The 13,361-nt window shown below is 54.3% G+C and overlaps 1 protein-coding gene across 1 annotated transcript in view; it reads left to right on the forward strand.

The window, feature by feature from the left end:
• The first annotated feature begins 3,898 nt into the window (after window positions 1-3,898).
• The window catches only part of Hh (hedgehog signaling protein), a 45,938-nt gene continuing 36,475 nt past the window's right edge, over window positions 3,899-13,361 (forward strand). The window contains exon 1 of the mRNA XM_078197519.1: window positions 3,899-4,288. Coding sequence (XP_078053645.1) covers window positions 3,899-4,288 — 390 coding nt within the window. The remainder of the gene's footprint in view (window positions 4,289-13,361) is intronic.

A 13,361-nucleotide genomic window follows, 5' to 3' on the forward strand; every position in this document is an offset into this window, starting at 1 on the left:
GACTTTTGTGGCAGCTGCGGTGGCGCGGAGCGGAAATAAAATTCCGCTATCGAGGTGCAAGTAATAGCGCGGCGTTGCCATCGCCTGTAACACCGTCGCGAAGCTTCGCCGTCTACGGCGCGGACGCTTTAAGCGCGAGAAATCTTTCGCTTATCGATTATCGATCATCGTTCCCCTCTCCAACCGACTTTTCGATCCCTGCTCCCTCCACCCCGTCCAGTTAACGCCGCGACGCCTCCCTTAATCGTCGTTCATCGACCACGAAGTTGCAAACATTTTCTCCGTACCACTTTCTAGCCTATTTCAAACGAAACGGCTTTTGCCAAAAACGTCTGCCTCTTTAGGATTAGAGGTTATCCATTCCTCTCTGTCCAACTACAGGCGACCAATCTCCGACGTCTCTGCTCCCTCGAACTTCGTTCGACTACGTTCTACACCGTGGAAAACTCGAATTCTGGTTTCGTTTCACCTCCGTCGTGTCCCCTTATGTTTTATGGATTTCGACGAAACGATGACACAATAATGTCGAATTAATTTAAAGTCTCACAGAGAAAGTTATCTGTCATAGATTACGTAACGAGGACACGGTTAAGTCGTATCGCGATAATAATCGTAAAATATTTTTACGATATCGGAGTTCCGTGAAATATGATCGGATGGATTAAAATGGTATGTAAGACCGAATAACAATGTACTTGAGCGTGTGAAATCCCGTTGTATTCGGTTAATAAATAATGGCGACGAAGCATTCGTTTTTTGATATTCCAAACGGAACCCGGACGATCCCCCAATTTGTAGGGATTATTTTAAAAAGGTGATTATTATTATTAAATCGCGGCCGCGTCGGCCTTTCCCCTTCCGTCTTGGACGATTCGAATCTATTTTTATCTTTGACTCGTAATAAAATGAAAATACGCTCAATCGGATCCTCCAGAAAAGTGACTCAACGTTATCCAGCAAGGGTTTATCCAGACCACGCGTGATCGAATCGAAAACCGTCTCAGACCGGAGGAGAGTCACGAATTCTCGAGTCATCGGAAAGAGGAATCCCTTGTGACTAGCGCGCGCACGATACGAAGGGGGTTCGCGGAATCCCGGTGGCATTGTTTATACCGTAAATCGGTACGTGTGGACAACGGAGGCGGAAACGGCCTGGCGTTCGCAAAAGTTGTTTATTATCGATGAAACGGCGAACAGTTCGGCAGGCCGTGGTCTTCTTCTTTCTGGATCCCCTCCCGCGCTCCTCCGGCAGCCAGCGGATTTTCCTATCAGTCGAGCCGTCGTAGTTGCGAGCGTCGAGCGGTGACGTCCGATCGTGCCGGTTTCGTCGGCGCCGGGGGAACCGAGCGGAACGTCGAGTACACCTACGCGTTTTATCGTTGACGTGCGAGGCGCCTCGCGGCCGCGATAATCACCGGCCGGATCGATAAATCCCGGCGCTACTTTAAAATAACGATCTGAGATTTCGGAGTGAGTCGATCGGATCAGTTGCGCGCGCATTCCAGCGTCGTTACGTTTCCCGGAGAGCGATTCGCGGAACGATTAAATCTCGCGAGCGACGCGGCGCCTGCCCTTTAAAGTTCAACGATGACCGGTCACCATGGGAAGGGAAGGAAACGGCGCGCCGCGCCGCGCCGGTTCTGGAGGCTCGCGGGCCACATTGTAACATTTAATAAAATCCTTGCTCGGGAGTCCCGACGCGGCGCAGGAATGCGATAAAACATACGGAGGGGGGACTAATCGGGTAAGAAAACCAGCGAGGGAGATAAAGAGAGAGAGAGAGAGAGGGAGAGGGAAAGAGGAAAAAGCAAAATTGCAAAGAAGAGCGAAACTTGACGGGTGCCGAAGTCAAGGTCAGCCCAACGCACGTCTCCTCGAGCCTAGGGTACGCGGTCTCGGCTTGGGGGTAGACAGTCATTGAGAATCTTCTCTTCTCCCGTCGCGGTCCCGGAGCGTAGGTACTTGGCGTAAGGATCCACGAGGTTGGACGAGGAAACGATATCCCGCGGGAGAAGAAGGACAGGCAGCAACAAGGTAAAACGTTGTAACGACGACAACGAAAACGACGAACAGGAAGGATCAATCGAGAGAAGCGGAGGAGGTGGGGGATCGTCGGCCGCGTAAAAGGAAGAGGACAGGGGAGAGGAGACGGTAAAGAAGCCGATGAGACGTCGGCCAAGGGAGAGAGGGAGCGTGCGAGCGAGACGGGACGGGGAGGCTGATCGAAACCGAATCGAACGAGGAGAAAGCTAAAAGGTTCTCATGCTCGCTCCGCTGGGCCACGCGCTGGCTCCTGCTTCATCCAACGGGATCGCGCGGGGTCCGCGGGTCTACGCGGCGTGCACCTGTCCTCGTTCAGCCAGCGCACGCCCCGCCCCGACCAATGGTGTCTCTCGGGCCCCGATGACGTCAGCCTCGTGCACCAAGCACGGCAGGGCCCGAGTGGTGGGGGCAGGAACGTCCACCACCGACGCAACGCCTCGCGGAGGCCGTGAGAGCCGGGAGCCGAGGGCCGAGAGCCGAGAGCCTCCAAGAGCTGCGAGAGCCGAGAGCCGATAGCCGAGAGAGTCGAGTGATTCGAGAGAGACGAGAGAGGGAGAGAGAGAGGGAGAGAGAGAGAGAGCCCCGCGGGGGCCAGCAGGCTGCTGCAGCCAGCGCCAGGCCGGCCGTTGGCCAAGTTTTGGTGGGGGCAGGAAGAGGGGCACCCTGGACCCGGCCAGGCCAGGCCAGGCCGAGCGGACGACGCCAGGGGTACCCACCGAAACCCGTCACGCATTTCCCACCACCGACTCGTCCGGAAAACGTGCGCCACGGAGCTTCCGGACCGCGCTCGCAATATCGGGTTCAGTCAAGTGAGTCAGGTCCGATCGCGGTGACACCTCTCCTCGGCTCAGCTCGGTGCGTTCGCGCTCGCTCCCGCGCTCTTCTTGTCTTTCCCTTTCTCGCAGGACGAACCCCGGTCGGTGGTATCCGGGTTCGACGAGAGGTTCCGATCCGACGTGTACCAACGCGAGGCGCGACCCAACTAGACGCGACGCGACGGTTCGCGGAGAGAACGGAAACCGCGCGCTGCTCGGTGTCATCTCGGTGGAGAAGGAGAGGATAGGAACGTGCGTCACTGCCGCGCGCGCGGATGTGGATACGGATGCGGATGCGGATGCGATTGTGGACGCGGTCGCGGCTGCGGATTCCCACCCCTTACTTAATATGTAGGAAAGCTGTCCGATCGCAAGGATTCGGTGTCGTACTCCCCGGTGTTTCCGCGCTGTGACACGCTTATTACGAGGATTCTCGATAAAGCGTAATCTACTGTTGGCATTTCAACGACTCTGATAAGATCGAGCGAGGAATAGACGAGACCAAGAGAGAGAGGGTCTCCCCGGTTCGGAGGTTGTTGTACTCCCAGTGCGGCGAACGTATCGGTGCCGGTCGGTTCCGAACGATAGGGATCTGCCGGGTTGATAGCTGTCTCGCGGGTGTCGACCGACTACGACGCAGCTACGACGGTCCCAACGGTGATAAGAGTGCGGTGCTGGGGGTGTGTGTGATGCTCTGGTTATGGTTAAGCGTGAGTGAGGTCAGTGGCAAGCGGAGGAGGAGGAGGAGGACCGGCGGAGGAGGCAGTTCAACGTCGTCGTCGTCGTCGTCTTCGACTTCATCTTCATCACCGTGTTCGCGTTCGTCGTCGTCGTCGTCCTCTTCGTCGTCGTCGTCGTCGTTCTCCGGTCGAGCAACGTGGAGGAGGAGGATCGCAGGAGGCGGCGGTGGTGGTGGTGGTGGTGGTGGTGGTGAACACTCGGTGGTACCGTCGGCGTCGACGGTCGCAGCAACGTGCACGAGGATCGCCGCGCAGTGACCAGGCAGCCGGGGTTCTACCCTTTGCCAGAGCCACGCGATTATGGTGCAGCATCATCATCGTCGCCGCGGCCATCAGGCGAGCCACCACTGCGTCCTCGGCAGGAGACGGGGCACCGCGCCTTCGCTGCTCCAGGTGTTGCTGCTGATACTCGGCCTCTGGCTGCCGGTGCTGGACAACGGCGGCGGCCTGGTGCTGGCTTGCGGCCCGGGCAGGGGTGGCGGCCGAAGACCGCCCCTCAGGAAGCTGACGCCCCTCGTGTTCAAGCAGCATGTGCCGAACGTCAGCGAGAACACGCTCCCGGCCAGCGGGCTCAGCGAGGGCCGCGTGTCGAGGCACGACTCCAGGTTCCGGGACCTGGTCCCCAACTACAACACCGACATCATCTTCAAGGACGAGGAGGGCACCGGCGCGGATCGCCTCATGACACAGGTGAAAATCAATCGTCCGATACTCCGACGACGGGATCCCCGGAATTGGCAGAGAGCGAGCGCGTCGGCAAACGCCGCTTTGATTCCTCGCGGCCGTGCTCGAGCACCGCCGCCGATTATTCGGGATCGTTCGCCGCGGCTCTGCCAACTCTCGGGCTCCCGTCCGACGTCCGTCGTCCGTCGCCCGTCGCCATTCGAATTTCGTAGCCCGTCGCACACTTGTAAGATTGCGCGCGTCCGGAACGCGATACTCGCACGGTGTAATCTTCCAACGGAAAAATGCGCTCGGGCCCCAGACTTTATGGCTTCCCGAAGAACCTACGCGGACCTGCGATAACCAGTTGCTCAGATTCGTCATTTCTGGTCGTTGATAATATCGTGTGTCAACCTGCGATAGCGACGATCGTCCTTCGGCGAGGAGACCGTCGGTGAATCACGCAGTTCCAACGCGACGCGAGGCGACGGTATCGTTTCGGTTTCAGGCCCCGTCCACGCGTTCAGTTCGTCTCGATCCTCCGCGAAATCGGTTTTCGTACTCCTCTGTGGCGTCCATGGGAATCCAGAAGATTCTAGAAAGAGTGCAGTCAGTGACCTTTACGTCCGATTCCGATAATAGTACGGTGATTCACCAGCGAACAATACCGCGGAGCTGGAGGGAATAGAGTTCGAGCGTTTGGTGCTCCAAAGTGTGATCTCTCGAACGGATGCATGCCGGATCGTTGGGAAACTGTAACAGGGACGAGATAATCATCGGCAGACAGTACGTGGAAGTCGCGAGCAAATCGTCGATCCGTTTGATCTGCTTCGCAGCGGCGATGCGCGATCTCTGACCAATAAAAGGATTAACTCGTCGTTGATTCGATTCGATCGTTTAACAACCTATTTATCGCGCGGGGCCGGCGCTCGTTGGCGCCACGGTTTACAACGCGCTCGCGAACGTATCATTTGCCGCGGCGGCTGTCAATCGCCTGAAATAGATCCCGCGGCTGTTATCTCGACGCCGAATCATGTTTTCACCGGATTTTCTGGCGTTCGCTTCGCGCGGTTCACGGTGTCTTCGCCGATAGCTCGGCTCCGGCGCTCCGCCTGGAATTAGAATGTTGGAACACGCGCGCGCTGCGCCGGCGTAGGCTCGGATCCTCGATTCTAGGGAGATTGATTGCGTTTCGCGTTTAAAAGCACAGCCTGACGGCCGCGTTAACCGGCCCGTGCACCGGCGCGTGTTATTGCTTCAACGCGTGTCACCGTGCTCCCCGGCCGTATGACAAATTAGCTACCGAATGTCGTTAAACGTCGTCAGGTGATTCACGCGAAATGCTATCCCACCGATAAGCGCCTCGATCGCTTCTCGATACCTGAAACCCGAATATACATCGTACGATTTCATGGGAAACCGTTGTTCGACGGCGATCATTCCATTCCTGGCCCGGCATACCGTTTTACGCTTACGACGCTTGCGAATAACGCTTTACGAACTCGATCCCCGTTAACTACTTCCACAAATCGTTTACCACTTCTTAACGCGTTCTCCAAGATTCGCAATTAGAAATTCACCGCGATGGATCGATGATCTTTCGGGACTGGTGTCGAACGAACTTTACAAAGTTTCAGAGTGAAATCTTTTTCAATGCCTTTCGAGGCTCTGAATTTATTTACGATAACGCGCGCTGCTATAAACAGCTGCAATTTTAGCGATCGGATAAACGATAGCCCTGAACAAATTGAACATTTAGCGTTACTGGAGTTTCAGCTGCCCGCTCGAAATATATTCGCCATTGTTCTGGAGGACCGTTTGCCATACCTTAGGCGAAACGCGTCGAAAGGGCAGTTACTTTGAGAAACGTGCTCGCGTTATGATTATTTCTAGCTGGTACACCCGTAACTCTGCGATACATTTAATTGAAAATGACGTTTAAGAGCATGTTGCACCATCTCCATACTCGGCCGACGCCAGTTCTCCCTCGACGAGGATGGATTAATTACAGAAATTGTCGTAGCCGAGAACGGGTGATTGACGGAAACGGCGAACGCCGTTGAAAGCGCTTCTAGCAGCAGAGCAAAGTAAAGCGTCTACTTTGATTAGCACTCGATCGTTCTTGATAGATTCCTAGACTGGCGATGCCGGTTAACCGGTTAAATCCGTCTGAAGAAGACGAGACACGAGACGCGAAGCGTTAACAAAGAATTCTGTCGAGCAACTTCTTCTCGAACGAGCCGATCGCGCGAATCCGTGAACGGGACTTTCCCGTGAAAGCGTGGAACGAGTCGAGGTTCTCGAAATCGAGAGATTAGGGAGCATTCTTCCGAATAAAAGAAGGGAAAACAGTGATCGGCTGTCGTCGCCACCTGCACCAGTCTATAGTCGTTCAATGTACTCCCCGATGTTTATTCCCTGTCCATAGACCGTCCATTAGTGCTTTATTCATGCAGTTTTTATCGGTGTTTGCCTTCCACTTGGCGCCTCCGCGAAGCGTGAAACGATTCTCCTAACTCCGGGCCCGTTGTATTCCAATTTGTAAGTCCCACGTTCGTGAGACGCGGCCGAACAAAAGGGCTGCGCGCGGCGCCGCTCGAAACCGCGCCGGTTTCCGCTCGTAAACCATCCCCGGTGCCTCGAAGCCCCGGAGATGGATCGACAGCCGGCGCGGTTTCCAGCGGCGCGATGTTTACTCGCGTTTCGCAAAACCGGGGGCCCCCTGTATCATCGATACACACCCGGGACGACCTCCCGAAACACGTCCAGGATGAACGTTGAACCGGCGCCGAATTCTATCGCCCGGCAACACGGGTTTTCACTCGTTCAAATATTATAACAAGATTTGCCGTCCCCGCACGAATAAAGGTCGGGGAAAGTAAATCGTCGACGCGGAATCTACGACCGTGTTTCGGCTATCTCTTTCATAAAGTCAGCTTTTCCTGGAAAACTATACCAGCTGTTTCTGAGGGATAATCTTGGAAGCCTTCGAAAGTTAGTGATGAGAGAGTGAGAGAGAGAGAGAGAGAGAGAGAGAGAGCTATAATACTGTTTTGTCCTATACAAATCACGGTATGATGTAGGAAAATGTGAGTTGGCAGTGGAATGACAAGGACGAGTAGAGCGGTAAAGTTAATTTGGCAGTGAAACCGAGCGGGAGCGGGAGCGCGAGCGCGCGACAGTGGCGCATGGCGGCGCAGCGTGTCGATCGCGTCTCCGAGCCGTAGCGGCGAGGCGCTCGCCTCTGCAGCTGCAGGCGTCGATGTCTCCGAAAAGCGCGAGCGAGAGGATCCGTCGCTGACTTGCCGGACCGCTCGTTAACGCCGTGTTTTGCGGGCATGAATCTCATGTCAGACGAGGATACGGTTCTTCCTCGCGATCGTAAAGCGATGGTACCACGGCCAATTAGCTGGGGCTCACCGACAAATTTAAGTACAACGGATAACGTCAGCGTTCTTTCCTTTCGCAACTTTCGACCTCCGTCGAAAAGCCGCGCAAAAAAGCCGGCGTGCCGCGACACCGCTTGGAAATCGAACGCGCTTCGACAAGTATTTCGGCCGTTGATTTACCGCCGACGAATCGCTGGCTGTTTGCAACTTCAAGCACGCAAATTACTTTTATTAACGAACGGGGCGGGTCCTCGATGCCGTCGGGCGTGCGTTCGCGTTGACGGAAGAACCCTCCTCCGCTGCACCCTTTCAAGATGGATGCATCGTTGGCGCCTAGGTTTTTCTCGAGAATTTCGCAGCATCTCGGCTGCGAGCCGGCTATGAGAATATCAAAAAGAGTTTATTTAAACAACTATCGGCAGGTGTTGGACTTTGTTTTTTGGCCAGTGGCTTTTCCGAAGTCCACTGTGGGCTCCGAACGGTGTCTTCTTGAACTTACCAAGACTGTAAAAACTACACTCTGACGTTTTCAACGAATAATAAAGATTCCCTCGGAGGGAACGATTGACTAGATCGAACGTCTGCGAATTAGTTTTCAAACGAAGCGCAGCACGCGTACGGCAAAAGAAATGTCTCGTCTCGAGGTGGCCGATGGAAAACGTAGCCGCAAGAAAGATCCCGCAAGAAATCGTGGCCAGAGGAAACGAACGGAAGTGGGCAGGGTTTAGGAAATTGTTTCGTCCTTTTCGCCTTGGTTGTCCTCTCGTAATCGCGCGCGCGCGCAGCACCAGAAGCGCGCTGGTCGCGCGGATTAAATACAGGAAAAAGCGCGTACCGTGCGCCACCTCTAAGTGATTGTGGGTAGGTTTATGGCGGCTATAACCAGTGTTTGGTTTGCCGCGTTAAAGCTCCCCCAATTACGGCAAATAAACCTAATGGCCGTGCTTCTCGTTCCACTCGACCCACCCTCTCTCTCTCTCTCTCTCTCGCACTCTCTCATTTTCTCTTTCCCGCCCTCCTGTTTGGTAGCGAGCAACGATGACGCTCCGGGATCCTTCGATTTCTCGATATCGATCGGACCTGTCGTCGAAACCGATCTTCCACTCTGACGAACTTGGCGCCGATCGTTTTTTAACATGAGAAAATTCACCCGTGGATCCGGCGAGTGATAAATGAAACGATCGCGGCCGATGATCGATTGGTATTCGATATACACGGCGTCATCTATCAATTATATCGATCCGTCGCGTCGCGCTGTGACGAATTAATTGAACGCTCGCCGACGCGACGCGGTAATTAAGATTTAAGTCGGACTGCCGCGTGCTCGGCTTTTGCAACCACTTACTTGTGTCTCATTTGTTTTGCGAACAATGCAATCTTGCGTCAATCTGTTGCTGCGAGCCTCCATTTTCGAGAGATGGATTAAATTCGCGACATCAGCTCCGGACCAAGTTCAACAGTCCCTTCAGTTAGTTAATTAGTCAAGTCCAAATAACATTCATCGTTCCTGCATTGCGCCCGATGGAAAAAATGTTCGTCGTCGCTGGTGATCTGCATGGTAGTTTCTACCAGCGCCAGAAATCTTCAGCCTCGTTTCCATCGACCAGTCTCGACCGAGTACGCCGAGTACGAAAGAAAGAAAGAGAGACGACACTTGCGATAACAATGAGCACGAGGGAGCAAATCGGAGTCGCGTCGCGACTCGGCCGCTCGCAGTAACTCGCAACCAGTGCCCGATGACGGGCAATGACCAACGGGGTAACCCGATAAGCGCACGTGGCGCCATGCGATACCTTTTCTGACGGCCTGCGGAGGCCCGTGGCCGTGGCCGGCGAGCGACGCACGCTCGTAGCCGTCGACGACGTTATCGTCACCGTCGAAGGATCGAGAAGCGATATCAGCAAAGTCAAGGTGAACCTTGACTTGCGGAATTCGAAACCTGCCGAGTTAACGACGTCGATTGCACGCGTTAGCGACGCTACGAACGATCGTCGATGCAGAAGAGAGTAGAATTACACGGGCGAACGTATATCAAAGTCGATATAAAATTCTATCGCGGACCCAGGCGTTAACCCTTTGCCGAAAATCACGCAGTCGACTGCCGCGCGAACATCCTAGAAGAATTAGTCGTCCAAGTTTAGTATTTTAATTTGAAGCATATCGATTAGTGGTCGTTAACGTTCGCGCGTCTCGCTCATCCTAATGAAACGAAGAAGATGCAGAGCATGTTAGCGAGAAACAAATGTCGGTATCTACGCAAAGAATACGTTCCAGACGGGAAGCAAAGCGTTAATTTCAGCCGCTTAGGGTTTCTCTCGTGACCCGAATTCGATGGACTAATCGAGAAAAATGGGGAAAGTCGCGAAACGGTTCATCGTAGCTGGCAGCGGAGCTACGACTACGTTTGCGCACCGATCCGACCGGGTTGGACCTAGTCCGACTAGAAATCGATTTGCAGGATAACGATGGTAATCACAGGGGCGGCGGCGAGCTGACATTTAACGGTACAAAATGTATTGTCAAGCTTTGAATTTGCATCGATCAAGATTACTCGGGATCGCTCCGCTTCGACCGTTGGTAGGAGGCGCGGCGCGGCGCGGCGCGGCGTTATCGTGCGGCCGCGTGAAATCTTGCGGTCCTGTTGCCAATGCGTTACGCCACGCTGATAAATCGTTACGCGATTGTCCGGCGGACAGCGTCGGCACAACCTATTCGCCGATCGAGGACCGGAAAATAAATAGTTGCAACGTGCAATCAGCCGTATGAAACGCGCCTCATAAATTCTCGCGACCGCAAGACGTCTCTCGTCTCGTCTCGTCTCGTCGCGCGTCGCCTCGCGTCGCCTCGCGTCGCCTCGCCTCGCGTCGTTTCGGTGCTTGGCCGCGAGACGCGCGCTTCCTACCCTTTTCCTCTCTCTCGCTTCCTTCTTTCGCGACGTCGTCTCCTTTTTTCCACCTATTCCTAAACGTCGCGTTCACCGGTTGCGCAAAACTGATTGATCGGCGGTCGCGGATCGAGGACGCTCGCGAGCGTAATTAATAAATCGTTGTCGAATCGTAACCGCCGCGAGACGGTCGGACGACGAATGACCGATAAAGTCAATGTTTGACGGTAAACGTTGCGGCAGGCTCATTACAGCGATAGAACGTCAATCATCGTCCGTACACAACAATCATTGCGGTATCCTCTTACGCGTCTCTAGGTGGAAGGATTTCTGCCGTGTTCCGCGGCGCCTACGCTAAATCGTTCTCGGTTAGTTTGTTCCGTGACGGAATGGGGTTAGTCGAAGAATTTATTATTACGCCGGTCGTCCCCTGCAGCCGTCGTCGTCCATACTCGAATACGCTCGGCAAACTTCTAATTACGTTCGCCGTCGATTCTGGCCAATTCTTCTTTCTCTTTTACTTTACTTCTGCAACCGATACTGCATCTCCTCCTCGCTCTTCGTCTCACGATTCTTTCTCGTAGCCGCAATCGCCGAATCTTTCAAACAATTCGCGACCGCTTGGTCGATCAAAAACAATCGATAAAAGGGGAAGAGAAATTAGCAAAACGATCTGCTCGCGACTGCTCGATCAAAGTAAGAAACGTTTCGAATTCACGAGCGTCATCGAACACGAGTCGTCGTCTCGCGAGACCCGAGAACTGTTGCTAATAATATAATCGCACACTCATCGCGCCGGCTCGGCTCGCCGCAGCTCGCCGCGGCGCGGCGCGGCGCGGCGCGGCGTGCAAATAGTCCGCGTTAAATATGAAATTACACCTCGCCGGCTGCGTCGTGTACATGCAACAATATTACCCAAGCGAGTCCGAAATAAAAGTACGTAAACACTCTCGACACGGCAGCTGGCTGCCAACCAGCACCGATTTACGATCGTTGAGAATCGACGAATCATTAAGAAACTCTCAATTAGCGCGACGAATAGCAAGACTGTCCGTTATTCGCAAAAAGAAAAAAAAGAAGGAAAGAAGAAACCGAATTGCCCTCGCGGCTGCATCCGATTTCTCTTTAGCCGGTGATCGATCGGGCCGGCCGACGCGTCGGGTGAAAAGTCGATACTCGATAAATATCGAGGAGGATCCTGAAAACGCGCGGTGGCTGGCCGGTTCGACGGCTAACTGATTGCTAACCGAGTCCGTGCCGCGTTTTACTAATGCGCTCGCGGGATTAGCGTTCGTTTATAAGAAAAAAAAAAACAGCCGCCTCCTCGTCCCCCTTCGGCCGCCTCACCTTCTCGCGAGCCTCGCGAGCCTCGCGATCCTCGCAGCCATAACCTCGTAAATCCGCGGGCATTTGTTTCCAGCGGTAGGACGTCTCGGGGTTACCGACGTTAACCCCGATGCGATCGTTCATGCGTTTACAGCGACAAATCGCTGCCTCCTTGCCGATCCTTCCATCTCCTCCATCTTTGTCTTCGGGGAAATCGTTTCGCGCTGCCGACCGCCGATCCACGGATCCGTAGCCGCGAATAGAATCACGGGAACCCATGGGATGCCGGATTCGACCCGGTTCGATAAGACGGCATTAGATAACGAAGCGAACGGAGATACTACCTAAAGATATTAGCGATTTAATCTCCGCCGCAGGCTTCCGAAAATCGTAACGATCTATTGGATCGATCGTCGGAATTGTAACTTTGTTTCATTGAAAATGACCAAACGATTTCCTTAATTCGATCAGGTGCGAAAAGCTACGGGCACGCCGCCACGACGGAAGCGCATCTGCCAATTTGTTTGCGATAGGACGCTTTGGGCATCTGCCTCGAAATTGCGGCAGCTCTCGTCGATTTCCAAAGCGTCGTCGAACAGCCTGCGGGTCGACGAAGCCCGAACAAAAACTGGGGAATAATAATCGATGGCTCGCGAGGGCCAATATTTCGCGGCTTGTCGCGGTAAACTATGCAGGGGCCGAGGAACAATGTCCCCACGAACATCTCGTATATCAACGGGGAACGGAGGCTGCGTGTTCGAAGTAACAAATTCGTAATACTATAAGAGAAGTTGCCAGCGAGAATCCTGGTCGTTACTCATCGCCGTGTCGATCGAGAGGCGCGAAGCATGCCTATCTCGATGTGCACGGCGCTTAAAGTGTAAACCGCAGACCAGGATGCGTATAGGTATAGACACCAAAGGAGCACGAAGCGAAAGCCTCTTCGGTACCTTCGCCTTTCTTTCTTCCCCTTGCCATCCCTTCCTCCCCGCTGTTCCCCACTCGCTCTTTCGATCTCGCTCCGCGTCTCCTGCTCTCTTTCTCCCATTCTCTCTTTCTCCCTTTCTCTCTTTCCCTCTTTCCCTCTTTCTCTCTTTCTCTCTTTCTCTCTTTCTCTCTTTCTCTCTTTCTCTGCGGCTCTCTTCGCGGCATGTTCGATTATATGTGGGATAATACGGTGAGAACAAGAGAGACAAAGAGGCCACGAGGAGCCACAGCGGGACGGAAAAGGGACGGAGCGAGGGCAGCGAGCAAGTGAAAATGAGAGAGAGAAAGAGAGGGACGTAATCTGGTTGGTCCACCGAGTTTCAACGGGGAAAGGATAAAAGGAAGGGCCGAGGGCCCCGAGGCGGCCGCCATAATGCATCGTGAGAAGTGTGCATGGGGTCAAACGGGTCAAAAGAACGTCATGGCGCTGCTCGTTCCTATGGCGGACGCGCTTCCACGCGTTGAAACCCCCTCGTCGATGTTCGCTTTACGTCGAACCCCACGGATACGTGGC

Source organism: Augochlora pura, chromosome 3 (assembly GCF_028453695.1).
Source record: "Augochlora pura isolate Apur16 chromosome 3, APUR_v2.2.1, whole genome shotgun sequence".
In the NCBI taxonomy this organism is placed as follows: Eukaryota; Metazoa; Arthropoda; class Insecta; order Hymenoptera; family Halictidae; genus Augochlora; species Augochlora pura.